At 57.1% G+C, this 18049-nt stretch overlaps 1 protein-coding gene across 2 annotated transcripts in view; it reads right to left on the bottom strand.

Moving 5' to 3' along the window:
* CHERP (calcium homeostasis endoplasmic reticulum protein) overlaps window positions 1-18049 on the bottom strand; it is a 21358-nt gene extending 3309 nt beyond the window's left edge. Inside the window, exons 1-12 of one of the 2 annotated variants that reach the window (XM_068536788.1) lie at window positions 17942-18049; window positions 17459-17632; window positions 13539-13723; window positions 12291-12428; window positions 11878-12029; window positions 10208-10352; window positions 10017-10106; window positions 8495-8744; window positions 5605-5780; window positions 3326-3761; window positions 1762-2000; window positions 608-741 (exon numbers count right to left, since the gene is read on the bottom strand). In XM_068536788.1, coding sequence (XP_068392889.1) covers window positions 608-741; window positions 1762-2000; window positions 3326-3761; window positions 5605-5780; window positions 8495-8744; window positions 10017-10106; window positions 10208-10352; window positions 11878-12029; window positions 12291-12428; window positions 13539-13723; window positions 17459-17632; window positions 17942-17966 — 2144 coding nt within the window. In that variant the 5' untranslated portion in view covers window positions 17967-18049. The remainder of the gene's footprint in view (window positions 1-607; window positions 742-1761; window positions 2001-3325; window positions 3762-5604; window positions 5781-8494; window positions 8745-10016; window positions 10107-10207; window positions 10353-11877; window positions 12030-12290; window positions 12429-13538; window positions 13724-17458; window positions 17633-17941) is intronic. The other variant, XM_068536787.1, reaches the window with a different exon arrangement.

Here is an 18049-nt window from a genome sequence, read left to right as displayed (position 1 = left end):
GACAGGCCTTCCCTCTTTCACTCAGGATGCTGAGCAAGGGCCCAGCAGAGAAAGCACTCAGGTGGTCACTGCCACAGGGCTGCCCTTTCTCAGAGCAGCGACCAGGCCCAGAGGCCAGGCCGCCCGCTGGGAGGTGGAGAGGCTGGATTGCGCTCCCAGCGCTTCGTGGCTCCCACGCCTTTCCATGCTGGGCTTTCTCCAAATAGTTGAAGAGGGTCTCAGGGTTACTGTAACTGGGGACGAGAAACTCTTGATTTGTAGGCAGATAGGCCTGTGGCCCCAAACAGAGCAGGAGACGATTTTAACTGAAGCGAGGAGGCCGCTGGGGGAGGGGATCCTGAGGTAAGCTCTTGTTCTGATGTCTCTAACGTGGTAAAAGCCTTTTATCGAGGGCCACTCTATGCGTGGCACACATCACACAAGCTGGGGGAGAAATGGCATCTCCTAACCACATTTTCTCACCTGGGCCTCACACCACCCTGGGCGGAAGGTGGGACTGTCCGGAGTCTTTCTTGTGAAGCAAACTGGGGAAGACAGGCCAGGAGAGGGGCCAGGGGCCTCCCCTCCCATCACCAGCCCCAGCGCCTCGTCTCCCGCAGCCCCGTACCTGTTCCTGGGTCTGTCGTGTGAGGGAGGGCTGTAAAAGGCCTCCACGGCCGCCAGCAGCCTCTCACTGGGTGGCATGGGGGGTGGGAGGCGGATGTCTTTAGGATCCAAAGGCTTGTACTCGTGGTCTTCCAGCTGCAGTGGAGAACACAGCCGTCACTGCTCCCTGCTGGAGCCCATCCAGGGAACTGCGGGGGCTGGGGGACCGGAGAGCCGGGGGCGGGACACAGTTGCCCTGCAGATCAGAGTGCCTCACCCGGCCCTTCCTGGGAAACCCCACCCTCCTGGAGGGTTTGGCCACACCAATACTTCAATTCCTAAATGGGGTGGTTGAGGGCTCCATGGAAGTCGACAGAAGCTACAGAATTCTCTCTCTACAAAAATGCAGAGAAGACATGGCCTCCAAGCTCAGGTAAAGGAAAGACCCCTGTTAATTCACCGACACGCCATGGATCCCAGACGCCCTCCCCTGCCAAACACCGCCCTGTGCCCAGGCGCCTACCCCAGGGGCCCCGCTATGTGCCCCTGTCTCTGCTCCAGCTCCTACCCCGAGGGCAGCCCCGCTGGCCCCTCTGCCTCTGACTCCCCTTGCTGCCCCAGCGTGACCTGTCTCAACTTCCAGTACGCTAGTGTCTCAGAGGGGACAGGGAGTGGCAGTGACCAGTACAGCCAGCATGACCCTCAGAGCGCCCTGAGCCCCAGCCCTGGCTCCCTTCTGACCCCCTCTCCTGCCTTGCTCACCTTGCTCAACTGGAGATCACCCCTTTTCTGAGAAATCCCTGTCATCAGCCCCTGGGCAAGGTGGCTTCCAAAGGCCAGGACCAAGAGGACCTGCACCTCAGGCCCAGCCCAGCCCAGCCCAGCCCACTCTGAGCAGCTACCAAGCTTGCAGCCCCAGGAGGGAGGCTCGGAGGGAGCAGAGGGGGACACGGGCCTTGCTCGCGGCCACACGTGAGCACGCGAAGCGGTGTTGCTGGCTCAGGCACATCCTCTCTGACTACTGGTCAGGCTCACTGGGGTGCGGGAAACGAGAGGGGCAGGGGCCCTGGGAAGCAGTGTTTTGTAGCCAATCGGGAAATGGGTTCCACCTGTGAACTTTCCACGTGGAGACCAAGCATTCAAGGCTAAGCTTGGCACTCAACTCGGCAACATTACCTTCACGAGGGGGGCCATCAGCCCGGCAGGGAGATCAAAGTAGGGCACATTGGGGACCAGGCTGGGGTCGTCGTGGTTGATGTGGGGAGGGCCCTGTCGCCGCATATGAGGGGGCTGCCCGTTGAAGCCGTGGGGAGGAGGGCCGAAGTCAGGGTGCTGGGGCCCACCCCAAGGCGGGTGCTCGTTGATCCCAGGGTGAGGCATGCGGTGGCCGGGATGGTGATGAGGGGGTCCCATCTCTGCAAAACAGAAACTTGACTCAGGCCTGCCGCAAAGTCGAGAGCTGGGCAACGCCAACAGCCCGGTCGAGCTCTCCAGGGTAATAAGCGCAGTGGAAAGGGGCTCAGAGTGGGGCAAGGATGCCCACATCCACTTCCTGGGCAGCCCTGCCCAGCACCAACCCTCCAGCTGCTTCATTCACTGCTCGGGGCCACAAAGCAATGGGGGAGGAGCCGGGGCTCAGAGTGGCCTGTCCTGCACCCACAGCAGCACCTGACAGACCTCATGGGTGAAAGAAAGAACCACAAGGGAAATCACATAACCTTCAAACAGCCATGTTATGAGCCAAACCGTGTCCCCTGCAAATTCACCCCCAGTACCTCAGAATGTGACTGCATTTGGGAATGGAGCCTATAATGAGATGACTACTTTAGATGAGGTCCTATGAGTGGGCCCCGATCCAATACTGACTGACGTCTTTCTAAGAAAAGGAGATAAAGACACAGACACACAGAGAAGACCATGGGAAGACACAGGGAGAGGACAGGCATCTACAAGCCACGGGGAGAGGCCTCAGTAGAAACCAACCCCGCTGACACCTTGATCTCGGACCTCCAGCCTCCAGAACTAAGTGCCAGAGAAGAATTCCCTGTTGTTGGAGACGCCCAGTCCATGGTACTTTGTTACAGCAGCCCCAAGACACTCACAACAAGTAAGAAACCTGCTACTGGTCTCCAAGCTCAATTTACAGTCAAGAATGGATTTGAGGATAAAGACTGAAGAGTAGGAGAGTTGAAATGAAATTTTTTACAAAACACAAGATCGAGAAAACTAAAGATTCTTCAAAAAGAAAACAGAACACCTGACGAAAACAGCAAGACAAGGAGCAGGGAATGACACAAGCGCTGCCGGGCCTGGACTCGGTGGCTCGCTCACTGCCTGTCTGCCCGCCGTGGGGACTAGGGAGTTCCTTTTCCTTTCGGAACCCCATCGTCCTTCCTCTTCTGCGAGATACAGGGCCTCACACCTCAACAGCTGGCCTGGTGCCTGGCGGGTGCCCACACTAGGGTCGCCAGTCTGCCCTCCTCTCCCCACCTTCCTGAGGGACCGAGCTGGGCTCCTCTGTCACCCTATGACCCTCCGCCTGTCACCCTGGCTCAGGGCACACCAGGCCACACGGCAGGACGGCCAGCAGTGCCACCAGCCCGCTCAGAAGGCCGATCCGTCAGGCGCCTCTTCCAGGCCCTGCCGGCGAGTGACCTGACCTTCTCAGGGATCACAGGGCAGGAGAGGGACGTGATCCCTGGCCCGAGGACGGTGCCCCCGGGGGCGACCTCGCACTCACCGGCTTGGAAGTCCCCCTGAGGGTAGTCAAAGCGGTGAGGGTAGGGCGGCCGCTCGAAGGGGTGCCGAGGCGGGAAGTCGTCCTGCATGAAGCGGGGCGGGAAGCGGTTGAAGTTGTGTGGGTGTGGCGGCTGGCTGAACTGCGGGTGCTGCTGGTGGGGCGGGAAGGGCCCGCGGAAGTGTGGCGGCCGCTGCATGCGGAAGGGCGGCTCGCGCTGGCCCCCGCCCCAGGGCGGCTGCTCGTGCTGGCTGTTCCAGGGGCCCTCGAACTGGTTGTTCCAGTTGGGGTCGGGCTGGCTGTTCCAGGGGGCGTCGCGCTGGCCATTCCAGCCGGGGTCCCCACGCTGCTCGCCCCACATTCCCTCGTGGCTGTTGTTCCAGGGTGGGCAGTGGGGCGGCCCGCCCTGGTGGTGTGGGTAGGGGGGCTGCTCGGGAGGCTGCAAGGCAAAGAGCGGACGTGAGACCCGGCCTGCACTGGGCACGCGAGGCACCCAGCAGGCACCTGCTGACCTCAGTCTCCGGCGGTGGAGGCGGCCCAGCCCCGAGCCCAGCACCCCCTGGAGCTGCAGGCCTACAGCCCGCCTGGGTGCTGCCACCTTCACTCTGACGTGTGCAGCAGGTGCTGTGGTGCCCGCCCGTCCCCCAGGCCCAGACTCTCAAATGCTGCACCTGCATCTGGGCTGGGGAGCACCCCCCAACCCCATGCCTGACAGAAGCTGGGGGACGAACACCAGCCCACGAGCCCCTCAGTGGGACAGTGCAGGGGTGCGGCCCCACCACTCCCAGGGCACAGAGGCCGAGCCGCAGGGCCCACGGCAGAGCCCGCCCTGACGACACCCCGTCCCTGCCTGTTCTCCCTTCCCTGTCACTTCTCTCCCCTACGCTGCCTCCTGGGGTCACCTGCCCTCTCACATCCTTATCTCAGAGTCTGCTCTGTTACCAGGAAATGGCTTTCTGTAAGCTGAAGACCATAAGCTCTGGAGCTTGCCCAGCTGCTGCTTTGAAGACTTAAAGAGCCAGGACTGCAACCCAAACTCAGGGCCAGGGTGGCCTGCGCCTGGGTGAGGCTGCCCAGAGGGCCACCTCTAGGGTCAGGGCTGGGGGGCTCCGCTGACCACAAGCACAGGGAGGCCGGCCCCGGCCGCCACGTCCTCAGGTTTTCAAGAGAAGCCAAGAAGCCAGATTTTCAATATGGCAACTGTGGTTTCTTACTGTGGACTGTGGGTGCACTGCTGGCCTTCAGTGAGGGAGCCCCACCGTTGTGAGCCTAACCTGCCGGTCCCCAAAAAGACTGAGCCGGGAGACACTAGGGGCATCTGTTTCCACACCAACAAAATGGGGAGAAGTGCCCCCGCATCAGAGGGCACCCAGCACTGCAGGGCTCACCGCAGGCACCCAGAGGCGGGAGCTGTCTTTGTGGGGATGCCCCATCTTTTGTGATGTTAAATCTCTTGTCCGGAAGCTGAGGGTGGGCTGGGGGGACTCACAGCCATGACCCTGCACTTGTCAGCCCAGAACTGTCTCCCTTACGCCCCCTCCACACAGGGTCAACCAGGGAGGGCCACACCCACCATGCCTGGTCGAGAGGCAAGTGGACACCCAGAGCTAGACCTGATTGCTCTAACCAGGTCCAGTGGCCAGAGAGCAAGCTGCGGGGTGTTTTCCAGTCATGTTATGCTGGATGAGAATGACCCCTGCCCTGGCCTAGAAGTTTCTGACTCCAAGGAACCTGGAGGGAGGGAAGAACGGACCAGCAGCCCAGACCCAGAAAATGCTGCTAGCCTGGTATTTCTGACCTTTCCTTTCCTTACGAAAGCACCATGTTCTTTCTAGGGTGATGAGATGTTGACACTGCTGGTCAAATGAGTTAAAGAGGGAAGGAAACAAATCGCCTTGAGTTAAAGAGGGAAGGAATGAGTTAAAGAGGGTCAAATGAGTTAAAGAGGGAAGGAAACAAATCGCCTTGCTGTACTTCATGGTGTGAAACTTCTCAGCACTCACAGGAAAATGGGGACCTGTGTTACAGAGAAGCCCAGGTAACCAAAGCTCCCGGGAAGGATGTAAAGGCCCAACTTTCTTCCCCAGCTCAGTCCCAATACTTCGGGAAGACTATCACCTTCTTGCCAGCACCCCCAAACCCCAGGCCCTGCTGCAGAACCTCGTTGCCCAGGGAGCCGCTAAAAGCCCATCAACCCGCACAGCGGCCATCACCCACCTGCCTGCCATCCAGCTGAACCCCCGTGTGCCCCACCTGCCCCTGCAACAAGTTCTAAGAGATACCTGCTGTTGGCCCCAAGGAGCAACGGGGTGAGGCTGGTCAAACCACGGGGGCTTGTTAGGTGGGATCTGGTCATGGGGCCCAGGGCCCCGGGGCCCGGTGGCGGCAGGGTCCTGGACCCCTCCTGAGGCGTCGTACTCGGAAGAGCCGGGTATCTGGATGGGTGGCTTGTTGTCATCTAGAACCAGGCAAAAAAGCACTCAGAGAAGGTGGCAGCAGGAGGCCCCAACCGAAATGATCTTCAGCAAGCACCCAGGGCCAACCCAGGCTGGGCTTACTGCCTAATAAACCCTTGCTCCTTGACCCCACTGAAAACTGCCATTGCCTCCGGGAAGGCAACACGGAGAGACCTGACCTTGGCCAGGATACGCACCTCTCTCCTTTGAACGCTTTACAATAAGTATCGTACTTATTGATCGATAAGCCATATTGATTTTAGTTTGCTCAAGAATTTTTATCAATTTAAAAAAAAATTTAATTTTTTGGCTGCGTTGGGTCGTCGTTGCTGCGCGCAGGCTTTCTCTAGTTGCAGCGAGTGGGGGCTACTCTTCGTTGCGGTGCGCGGGCTTCTCATTGCGGTGGCTTCTCTTGTTGCGGAGCACAGGCTCTAGGCGCACGGGCTTCAGTAGTTGTGGCACACGGGTTCAGTATTTGTGGCTTGCAGGCTCTAGAGCGCAGGCTCAGTAGTTGTGGTGCACAGGCTTAGTTGCTACGCGGCACGTGGGGTCTTCCCAGACCAGGGCTCGAACCCGTGTGCCCTGCATTGGCAGGTAGATTCTTAACCACTGCGCCACCAGGGAAGCCCCTATCATCACTTTATTTAAGTACCCTTTTTGCATCTAATTGAAAGATTTCTTCCCATCTGATCTGTTATTTTGTTAGATTTTCTGGTATTAAACCATCCTTATATATTCCAGAGACATATCCTATTTGGTCATGACATATCTTTTAAATACTGTGCTAGACTTCACCTGCTAAGACTTCATTGGGTTGGCCAAAAAATGCCTTCAGTTTTTAAGTAAAAATAAAAGACACATTTTTCATTTTCACCAAGAACTTTATTGAACAACGTATTCACCCTTTTGTTCCACTACCTCCTGCCATTTTTCAGGCAACTTCATAATTCCATCTTCCCAAAACTTTTTTTTTTTTTTTTTAATAAGGAAGTTTTAAATTATTTATTTATTTATTTTTGGCTGTGTTGGGTCTTCGTTTCTGTGCGAGGGCTTTCTCTAGTTGCGGCCAAGCGGGGGCCACTCTTCATCGTGGTGTGTGGGCCTCTCACTAGCGCGGCCTCTCTTGTTGCGGAGCACAGGCTCCAGACGTGCAGGCTCAGTAGTCGTGGCTCACGGGCCTAGCTGCTCCGCGGCATGTGGGATCTTCCCAGACCAGGGCTCGAACCCGTGTCCCCTGCATTGGCAGGCAGATTCCCAACCACTGCGCCACCAGGGAAGCCCTCCAAAACTTTTTATCTTTTTGAGCAAAGGACTGTTCCAGGTGCCTTTTACAGTGTTCCAGGGAATTGAAAATTTTTCCATTAAGAGAATTTTGTAAAGACCGAAATAAATGGAAATCCGAAGGTGCAACGTCTGGTGAATACGGCAGATGAATCAGAACTTCCCAGCCAAACTATAACAGTTTTTGCCTGGTCATCAAAGAAGCATGCAGTCTTGCGTTATTCTGTTGACTAACTCTGGACGCTTTTCGTCGAGTGCTGCTTTCATTTGGTCTAACTGGGAGCAGTACTTGTTGGAATTAATCGTTTGGTTTTCCGGAAGGAGCTCATAGTAGAGGACTCCCCTTCCAATCCCACCATATACACGTCACCTTCTTTGAATGAAGACTGGCCTTTGGTGTGGTTGGTGGTGGTTCATTTCACTTGCCCCACGATCTCTTCCATTCCACATTATTGTACAATATCTACTTTTCATCGCCCATCACAATTTGTTTTAAAAACGGAATGTTTTCATTATGTTTAAGTAGAGAATCGCATGCGGAAATACGGTCAAGAAGGTTTTTTCACTTAACTTATGTGGAACCCAAACATCAAAGAGATTAACATAACCAAGTTGGTGCAAATGATTTTCAACACTTGATTTGGATATTCTGAGTATGTCACCTGTCTCCCGCATGGTATAACGTCGATTGTTCTCAATTAATGTCTTAATCTGATCTTTATCAACTTCGACTGGTCTACCCGATGGTGGAGCACCGTCGAGTGAGATATCTCCAGCACGAAATTTCGCAAACCACCTTTGACACGTTTCGATCAGTCACAGCACCTTCTCTATACACTGCACAAATCTTTTTTTGCATTTCGGTTGCGTTTTTACCTTTCTTGAAATGATAAACCATAATATGCTGAAAATGTTCTTTTTTTTTTTTCCTATCTTCAGTATTAAACTGGCTACACAAAAATTCACCAATTTTGACGTCTTTTTTTAAATGCACACTATCTGATATGACAGCTGTCAAATACAATCTAACAAAATTAAAGACAACTTAGTGCTATTAGAGCCATCTTATGGAAAAAAACGAACTTTTGGCCAACCCAATATTTCCTATTTCTTCATCTTTGCTCAGAAGTGACACTGGGTTACATTTTTCTTTCTTTCCCTGTCCATGTCTATCTGGCGTCAGTTATCCTAGCCTCGAAAAATGACTTGGAGAGCTTTCCTCTCCATTCCCTGGGATGGTTTGTACAGAAGCACTGTCTCAGTTGTAAGGGCGTGGTTATACTTACCTGTGAAATTACCTGCCTGGTGCTTGTAAATAGATTAAAATCTGCTCTTCGGATTGGGCCTGAGACTACAGAACCAGATCCCTTCCTGGGGGAGGAGACTGCTTTCCGGAGGCTGCCTCCTGGGGGCAGGTGCTGAGGGAGCCACGTACCAGGCTGGGTGGTTGCCGGGATGGCCGGGGCAGGCGTGGGGGCGGGGGGCGGAGCAGGCGGCGGCGGCGTGGCCTTGACTTCAGCTTCCATTTGCGGCATCTGGATCTGCGGCTGCGGCTGCGGCTGCTGCTGCTGCTGGGCCAGGCTGTTGACAAACTCCTCGTGCTGTGTCTTGAGGGTCTGGATCTGCTGCTGGAAGGCCAGCTGTACCGGCTGGACCACCGAGGAGTACTCATTGATGAGGGTTGCCTGGTGGAGAGCAGGGCAGCCGGCACTCAGGATGTGAGACTCAAGGTCCGAGACCCTCTGGAGCAGCACGGGGACAAATGCCTGGGGAGCACCCAGAAGGTTGGGGTGATGCTGCGGGCAGCAAGGCCCAGGGACCCAGGGCAAGCAGGCGATTGTCATGTAAAACAATCACCTTGAGCTTGACAACCACAGAGCATCTCAATCTAGCCGGACTTGGTGACGTTTGGTGCTGGGCAGTTTAGAATTCCCTAACAATGGGAATAAGCAAGGACAGCCGTGCCCTGGAGTGCCACGCAGACATTAAAATCCCACCACTGACAAACGTCCTAGGACATGCTCACAGACTGTACTTCTTACTCACTGTATGGCTTTGAGCGAGTCACAACCTCCCCGGAGCCTCAATTTCCTCACCTGTAAAACTGGACAATAACGGGACCTACCTCTGAGGACTCGGGGAAAATGCAGTGAAAGGAACTAGGGTGACTCAGTAACCATGAGCTGCTACCGCCAACTCAATAGGAGAAAAGCAGTGAGTATCACTGTGGTATGGTGGTATGAGCCCATTTTTATTTATCAGTTAAAAAAAGGAGTAAAACTTAGAAAAAGTCTGAAATGCACTTTCCTCATTTGCCTTTCTGAGCGTGAAAGCGTCTCCCCTGTAGGGAGGGTGGCAGTCAGGAGCAACACAGAGGAATCGGTCAACATATAGCTTCTCACAACCAACCAGACCTGTGCAGGAAGACGACATCTTCCGGCCTGGGAAAAGGGGGTGTGAACTGTGCCTTTTACCCAAGCAGCTGTAGATGGGCTAGCAATGCCGGCACCACAGGAGAGGTGACCAAGGAGATCCAGCCCTCCTCTCTCTGCTCTGCGACCCCGACCTCTGACAGATGCCCCCTCAGAGACAAGCAGATGTGCACACAGGGGACACCGTGCACAACACAATGACCGTGGCAGCCTAAACTATGCCAGGGTTTCCTCATGCTCCCATCACACCTGGAGGACCAGAGCAAATGGGCCAAAGGCACCCCTGAGAGCAGAGCCTAAACCAGGTAACCTGGTCACAAGCGCACCAGGAAAAGTCTGGTGGGCTCACTGGCTGCCGTGGATGGGGTGGGGGCCCCCGAAGCTGCTCCTCAGACTCCGCCTCCCACCACTCACCACCATCCCAGGGGCACTCCGGGAGTCCAGTTTGGAAAATGCCACCAGGACCCTGAGGTCACCACCCTACTGGTGGTGCCCAGCCCCCTGACTTCAGGGAGCAGCACACACCTGGTACTGGCCGAGCCCCAGGGCCGGGCTCTGCAACTGCTGGATGATGGAGTCGTCAAAGTAGCCGTTCTTCTCCCAGAGCTGCAGGAGCTGGACGTTGGGGAGGAGGGAAAGGCCGTGTCAGGGGGAAAACGAGAGCCACCCCCCCGCCCCCACCCATCTCCCCCGCACCCACCAGCTGCCCCTCGTACCCGGGCAATCTTCTGCTGCTTGTCCTCCTCCACGGCCAAGAAGCTGGTACAGTAGATGGGCACCACGACCTTCTGCAGGGCGGCCAGCAGCTCCCGGGCCTGCTTGCGCTGGCTGTGAGGGAGAGACCTTCCGCGCGTCAGGGCCCTGGGGCGGGACCCGGCCACGCGCCCGTTACCATCGCGGCTCCAGCCACAGCACCCTCTGCCTTCTTGGGACACGGGCCCCCAACCCGGCTGGGACAAGGGCTGGGCTCCCCACAAGATGGATGGACGGCAGTGGGAGGAGGGAAAGAACACAGCCTGGGGACTTTCAGAGCAAGGCCTCTCATCCTGGTCCCCTTATCAGTAAGATAACCCTTCTCTCCCAGGGTGGCATGAGGATGGACAGATGCAGGCCTCTGAGAGCCCCAGCTGCCCACAAAGGCTGAGCTGGGGTTGCTGTAGGTACAGGGCCTTGTCCAGGCAGCCTCGCTCAGCACTGTCACACCCTAGGCACGAGGAAACCTGGGCTGGGACCCCGCTTTCCACAAGGCAGAGGGAGTGTGCGGGCTGCCAGATGCCTAGGAGCCTGAAGCCTGACAGCGTGAGGCGCCCTCTCGGGGGGCATGCCGCATAAATGAGCGTGGAGGGCCCGCAGCTGCGCAATGCAGTGGCAGAGCCCGGGAAGAAGGTGGGCAGCTAGAACCCCTCTCAGAGGCGAGCTCACCAGAGGGAGCTCAGAGAGAGCAGCAAGTGCCCGGGGCCGGGAAGCCAGGTTGGGGGAGGGAGGGCAGCCCAGGCAGGAGGACAGGGCGAGCCGCACTGGGCTTCCAGACAGTGAGGCTCAGGAAGCGGGTGGCTGGAGAAGCGCCAGAAACAGGGCTGTCTCTGCAGATCTGCCCTGAGTCAGCGGAGCGGCTGGTGGAGCAGGAGGCAGGCAAGGTTCCAAACAGCTACTTATTTCCCAATGGCAGAGAAATAGGGGAAGGTGATGTAGGGAGCGCGGAGTGAAACCGGAACCACCCACATGGCACACGAAGCGGGGAGGGGCAGGGCCCGGCTGCATGCGGGCAGAAGGGGCAAGACCTGGGTCTGAGTCTGCTGCCCTCACAGGAGCTGTCCCCCAGCCAGCCAAGTTCAAAGACAAATGTGGCAGCCAGTCTTCACAGCTACAGGCTAGCCTTACTAGCACCGTGAGCTTCCCCGTCTCTGGCCCAGGCATCTGGTTTCTCGACTTAACGTTTGTCAAAAGGCACCAAAGAGGCCGTGTGGAAGTAAACACCGGCCTGGCCTTAGGAGGGCTTGGGGGTGTGCAGAGGGTTAGCCAGGGGGACCCTATGGGAAGACTCCTGAAGCAGAGCAGAGTCAGGTGACTGGGGTGTGTGTAGATCAGTGAAAGGGAGCTGGCAGCTGATAGAGACACTGAAAAACACCCAGAAACTGCCCTGAGAGCAAGGAGTGAGGGGACAGCGGCCCCAGGTGGGGCGAGGGGTCTGGGGTAGGGGCTGAGGTGGTGGGGGGTGTGGGTGGCTGTCCTCCCGATGGAGGGCTTGTGGCTCAGACCGACCCTCCCCCTGGGTCTTCGGAAGAGTGGTTCCCAGTCCCGGGACAGGCCAGGCTCCTGAGTGTAGAGCATTGGCCGGGAGAGGGAGAAGGAGCAGGAGGGAAGGCGGAGCTGGCAGGGCCCTCACCAGTGGTGCAGCACATCATTGATCAAGTAGATGAGGTGCAGCCGCAGCTCGAAGTGCGCCCCGTCGGCCGTGATGCGGTTCCGGAGGTGGCCCGCCATCAGCTCGCAGTGCGGTGGGGACTTGGCGTTGCTGAACATCCAGTTCTTCCCAGCCTGAAACAGCCAGGGTGGTGGGTGAGTGGGGCTGGGCTCCCCCAGGCCAAAGTGTGTACAGACGCCCGGGAATGTCGGACGGCCTCTGACTGCCTTCCACCTTTCTTGGTGGGGGAGCCCACGGAAGTGCTCATGCGGGAAGGGGATGCGGAGACGGGGTGCCCCTGGAGCAGCCCTGGTCCAGACTGGCTGCAGGAGCTCCCACCTAGTCAGGAGCACCAGGTTCTGGGAGCACGCCCCCCACCCCGACCCCGCCCTCACCGAGATGGCATCTTTGGTGCAGGTGTCGATGATGGGCTGCAACAGGTTGTCAAACTCGTTCATGTCCAACTGGGTCTCCTCCAGGAGCTTCTGCATCTGCTGTTCCACCGCGTGGGCCACGGCTGCTGTCACCTGCTCCTAGAAGGCCAAGTGGGACCGAGACTGCGTGAGGAGGGACCCTGGCCCAGGCCCAGCCAGGCTGGCCCATCAGTGCCCTGCCCCCAACACTCACGCCCGAAGCCTGAGACACGCATCTGTAAGTCACGGCCGTAACAGGCAGAGCAGGCAGAGGATAAAGCCAGACAAGATACAGGGGGAGACAATGTCTCCCCGGAGGTGACAGACAGAAAGATTAAGACCCAGAGGAACAAGGAACCTCTGCACGTCAATTCACCAAAAAAAGAAAGAAAAATGAGTGGCGGGTGTGAACACGGTATGGAGGGGACAAATATAAACAGTCACCAGTCACACACAAGCAGAGCAACCTCACGAGCAACCAGGGAGTCCGCAATGAAAACATGACGCCAGATTTCTGCCCGTTAGGCTGGCAAACTGAGATATGGCTGAGACCCGGTGCTGCTGGGGGGACAGGCAGTCAGCCCAGGGCTGGCTGAAGCCAGACTGCCCAGTCTGTGACGAGCTCCGTATGGAAACTGAGGGTAAGCATTCTGGAGTGTTTTGTTTTCAATAATACAACCGTAACTTACATCTTGACTCCAATACTAAAACTGCGGCTGGTGTTTAAGATATCTTTTCATCCATCTTGTGTTTCTGGCAGTTTATCCTATTGTATTTGGCTAAAGTACCAGACTGTGATGGATTGGGACAAAAGGGTCCTTCCCCACAACAGCTTGGGGTGACCTAACCAGCAGGAGCTGGTGCCGGTGGCGCCAGAGGCCACCGGGCATTCTCTGTCACACAATTTCCAATGTGCAGTCTCACTTGTCGGCACCCACTCCAGCACAACGGGTGTGTGTGTATCAAAGCTCGTGCAGTGACCTCACTGGGATGAGACGCAACCTCCGTGTCCAGCATCGGGGTCAAGCTACACACAACATGGGTGGTGGCAGCATGGAGGGATAATGACCGTCAGGCACCGAGCCCCGGGCAACGGGACATCCCCGTCCTCAGCGCTGACATCTGACGTTAGCGTCAATGTACAGATACAACAACTGAGGCACAGAGGGTGAGCTTGGGTACCCCCCTCAGGACAAGAGGGGCGGGGGCGGGGACAGAGCCGGCCCGTACCTGTCTGAGGGCCAGCAGGTGCTGCTCCTGCTGCTGCAGGTTCCACTGGCTCTGCTGGATGAGCTCGTCCATGGATGGGGTGCCCTGGGCTGGCGGGATGGGCGCAGTGGGGGCCAGCGGGGGCTGTGGCAGCGGTGGCAGGGCCGTGGCCGCTTCCAGCTCTGGGGCCTGCTGCTTGCAGATGACTGGCAGGAGAGGAGGAGAGGTGGCCCCTGTGAGGATGTGGCTGGGGTCCAGGTATCCCCTTGGCCGCCTCCTGGGCAGCTCTGAGTCCCGGGGGATCCTCTCCCTATACTCACCACCCAGAAGAGGACCCCTGCGACGTGCCGCAGCCATGCGTGCCTTGTATCATGGGGCCTAGCCCCGGACCCTTTCTGCCTTCCTGCTCGTCCTCTCCTCGGAGACCTTTGGGACCGTCATCTCACCACTCACTAGCCAACACCGTCCAGCCTTGCCCACTGTCCTTCGGCCCAGAGGAAGCCTCAGCCCACCCCCTCCACCTTCTCCACACCTCGCCTGGGCCTGAAGAAACAGCCCCTCCCCGAGGGAGTCTCTCAACCCCCAGCAACCTCGGCAGCTATTTCTAACGCCTGCTGTCCCCCAGTCTACTCTTGCCTTTCAAGACAGCAAAGCCACCGGACCTCTGGATGGCGACCAGCAAACCCACGCGCCTGCAGCCCTACGGCAGGAGCACGGCAGCACCCGACACATGCTGTGGCCTCCCTACACCCCACCCTTTGCCTTCCTTCCACTGACTCTATTCCTCTGTATTCAAGGGTCAATCCATATTGAGGCGACGTGGGATGCCTTATTCTGCTAGCAGGAGACTGCGTTGGGCAGGTGCAGGCCCCAAACCTCGCCAGATGAGACGGGAGGGGAGGACTTGGGGAAGGGTCCCTGGACAAGATGGCCTCCCCCTCTGCATTTGGGCCTCGGCTGGTCTGAGCGTGACCACGCTCTGCTGGAGCCCTTCTGAGTCCCACTCTAAGGGGGCCCAGCCTTTGGACAAAGCCATAGAAAGGACGGTGGGGTGCAGGGTGTCGTCCAGGGCCCACCACTGCTTAGGTCTGAGGCAGGCCTTCACCAAAGGCACCTTATGGGACCACCCCCACCCCCTGACTTGCGCTCTGGATCCCACCCTCCCAGGGACGCTGCTTTAGGAAATGTGTCCTCTTGCTCTCCTTCCTTCATTTTCTCTCTTTACTGACTGCCCCAGCAACATCTAAACACACCCGAGTCTTCGATCTTTAAAAGCTCCCTCTTCATCCATGCCCCGCTCTCAACAATTTTACAGCCAAGATTCATCTTCAATTCTTCATCTCCCCTTCATCTCAACCCACGGAGGTCTGGCTCCGCCCCCCCCCCCCCCCAAGCCACTGCGGTCATCCCCACTCAGCCTGATGGCCCCGTCTCAGCTCCTTGTCTCACGTGGCCGGTGTGGCCATCCCCTCGGCCCCTTCTTCCTCTATGCGACCCTCACATACTGAGGTGCCAGGTGTGAGGATTAAGCCCCCTCCTCTGAGCAAGCCCCCAGGAGAACATGACATCTTCCTGTGGCTGCAGTTACAAAGTGCACTCTACGACCCCTAAATCTATCACCGCCATCCTGGATTCCTCAAGCTTTGGGTCTAATTACAGACCAAATAGCCACTGCTTTCCACAGGCACCTCAAACAGGCATGGGTTCCCTCTCACCCTGCGTTCCACCCCCTCCAAAGCTCCCCTTCTGATCCGTGGCTGGCACAGCTACGCCCACATACCTGAGCCAGAAATGAGAAGGTTCATGCACCTTTCTCTCCCTTGCACTTCACACTAACAAGCTGCCCCACACAGTCAAGTCACCCTCCTAGATCACATGCCAATCTATCTGTGTCCTGCCATCACCGCCATGACTCTGCTGTCACCTGCATCAACCTGGGAACTGGTTTCCCTGCATCCAGTCCTGCCCCCTCCTCTCCTTCTCTACTCTGCGGCTGTAGTGCCGCTGCTCAAAGTGTGGTCCAAGGGCCAGCCCCAGGTGACGCCAAGACTAGACAAGCACAGAAATGGCGAGGGAGTGTTTTGGCACTTATACAGCAATTTGATGTTTCACGGTTCACGTTTTTTCCCTCATTTTCTTCTTTTCTTCGCTGTGCCACGTGACTTTCTGGATCTTAGTTCCTCGAGCAGGGATCGAACCTGGGCCCCAGCAGTGAAAGTGCCAAGTCCTAACCACTGGACCGCCAGGGAACTCCCATCATTGTTCACATTTTTATTGTACTTTGCCAAACTATACTTTTTGCAACAGATCAGAAAAAAACAAAAACCAGCCCTTCACCAGAGTCTGTGAGGCGCCAACCTCAAGCGGTCCCAGGACTCAGTCTTCTCAAACCACCAGGGTGAAGGGCTGGCTACAGAGTGGCTAGCCCTGCTCCAGAACACAGTCCTGAAACCCTTCTAGAGCTTCCCCAAAGCTTCCAGAATTCCTAAGTCCTTGGTAAGCCAGCCCTCCCTGCTGTGCACCCTCACTTCTGGCTGCTCCAAGAATCCCTCCTTCTCTGGGCTTCAGGCACCCTGAGCTTTTGTCCCCTCGCCTCCCCAGCCCCTCCTAAGGCTCGTTCCTCCATCTGAACACTCTTGGCTCCTCAGTTTCCGTGTGTCTAACTCTGATAGGGACTTTAATGGCAATGGAGATATTCTTACCTGCAGAAAGCATTTCCTGAGCCCCCATCTTCCCCTGCTAGAAACACCCCAACTTCCCCCCATTATGGCACCAAGTCCCAAGCAGCCCCCGATTTCTGACTTTCAGGGTGGGAGTGGGCTCCCCTCGCAGGGGAAGCAGCTCTCACCTCATGGTCACTCGAACCCAAACACCATCCTCCCCTGCCAAGTTATGCCGCCTGCATCAATATCCAACTGGCGCTTCAGTTCACAGATTCTACCCCTGAAGCCCACCTGTCCCCAGGCCCACTCCCTTTACTCAACTCGCCAACTCAATTCAGACTTTACCACCAACTGCCAGCCTCACTGGTCCCAGCCTCCACTCACGCTCCCTCTAGCCTGTCCTCCACACAGGCCACACAAACCCGACCCACCTCTCCCTTGTTTCAACCTCCCTTGTGGCTTCCCACTGCCTACAGCAGAGGTTTTAAAGTTGACATGCTGGGGCTAAGGAACGGTTGCTCCAGAAACACATAAACACAATTTAGGCACAACACTGTTAGGCACAACACTGACCCAAACAAGGTCTGGTTGGCCTCAGGGAGCTTGCAGTCCAGGGAGCATTCACCTTTCAATGTCCACCTACTTGGCAATCTGAAACACAACGTTATCTAGAAGCTAGGGATTTGCTACTGAACAACACAGATGTGAACTCAGGGACTATTTATCTGTTATTCAAAGACCACCTAGGATAACTGAGCTCATCTTAAATTCTGTTAATTTCAAGCCGGAACCTTGAAGCCCAAACCAGTGAACATAAACAGCTGCAAAGAACTAAAGCCCACAGGACAATTAGTTTTGATCTGGACTCCAACCATCTGAAATGCACAAAAACCTTGCTGGACCCACAGAGAGCCCGCAAAGGGGGCTGGACGGTACCTGCCAGGAGGGTCCCACCCACTCCGGCTTCTATCACTTCCTCCCTGGAAAACACTGAAGCAGTCACTCTACTCGCTGATCTCAGTCATCATGTTTGCAAAACAACAGAAATCCCTGATCCGGAGCCCAGAAGGAGAATCGATAACCTCGTTATCCATGACACTCGGACTCTGCAGCCGCAGGGCTCTGGGAACAGCCGAAGGAATCGTGAAGGCCCAACTAACCCACTTTCACAGAGAAATAGCATGCGACCTAAAAGAAGGCGTTTTGTGGCAGAGCCCGAAATGGAACCAGAGAAAGGATTCGCTCGAGGGGGCGGCCTAAGAGCTGGAGAGGACTCACGCTGCTGCTGCTCTAGAGCCAACTTGCACTTGTAGTAACTGTAGAACTCGCCTCCGAACAGAAACGAGAATTTCGGGTTGTCCTTCTGCTTCTCCATCGTCATCTTTTCAAACTCGGGCCCGTTCCGAGCCACGAACTGGGCCAGCTTGTCGATGACGTTTCGGAGTTCCTGGTCTGGAAGTCGGAGAAAAGGCCACGCGGGGCGTCAGCGAGGACCGCCCAAATCCTGGGGCCCTGGCTTCCTAGCCCGCGTCCGCGGGGCCGGGGTCCCTAGGGGTGGGCCCAGGAGAAGCCGCCCTTGTACGGGCCCCGATAGGGGCCAGAAGCGCTCCGGGAATGCGGGGACCCGCGGGAGAGGCCGCAGGCGAACCCGGGAGGCCGAGCCCCGCCCCCTCCTAGGCCCGGGGACCCCGGAAGGCGGGGCGGGTCAACAGGGGATTCCGGGGAGAGAGAAACGGCCCCCGAGCCCGGGCTGGGCCTCACCATCGGGCGGCAGCGGCATCTCCATGGCTCCGGCCGCGGGGAACGTCCTCCGGCGCCTCACGATCGCCCACCAGGGCCGTCTGCGGAAGCCGGCCGGAAGTGGCGCGA

The sequence above is a fragment of the Eschrichtius robustus genome, chromosome 2, assembly GCF_028021215.1.
Source record: "Eschrichtius robustus isolate mEscRob2 chromosome 2, mEscRob2.pri, whole genome shotgun sequence".
NCBI lineage: Eukaryota > Metazoa > Chordata > Mammalia > Artiodactyla > Eschrichtiidae > Eschrichtius > Eschrichtius robustus.
The sequence above is the reverse complement of the archived record's forward strand: the minus strand, read 5'-3'. Positions and strand labels throughout refer to the sequence as shown.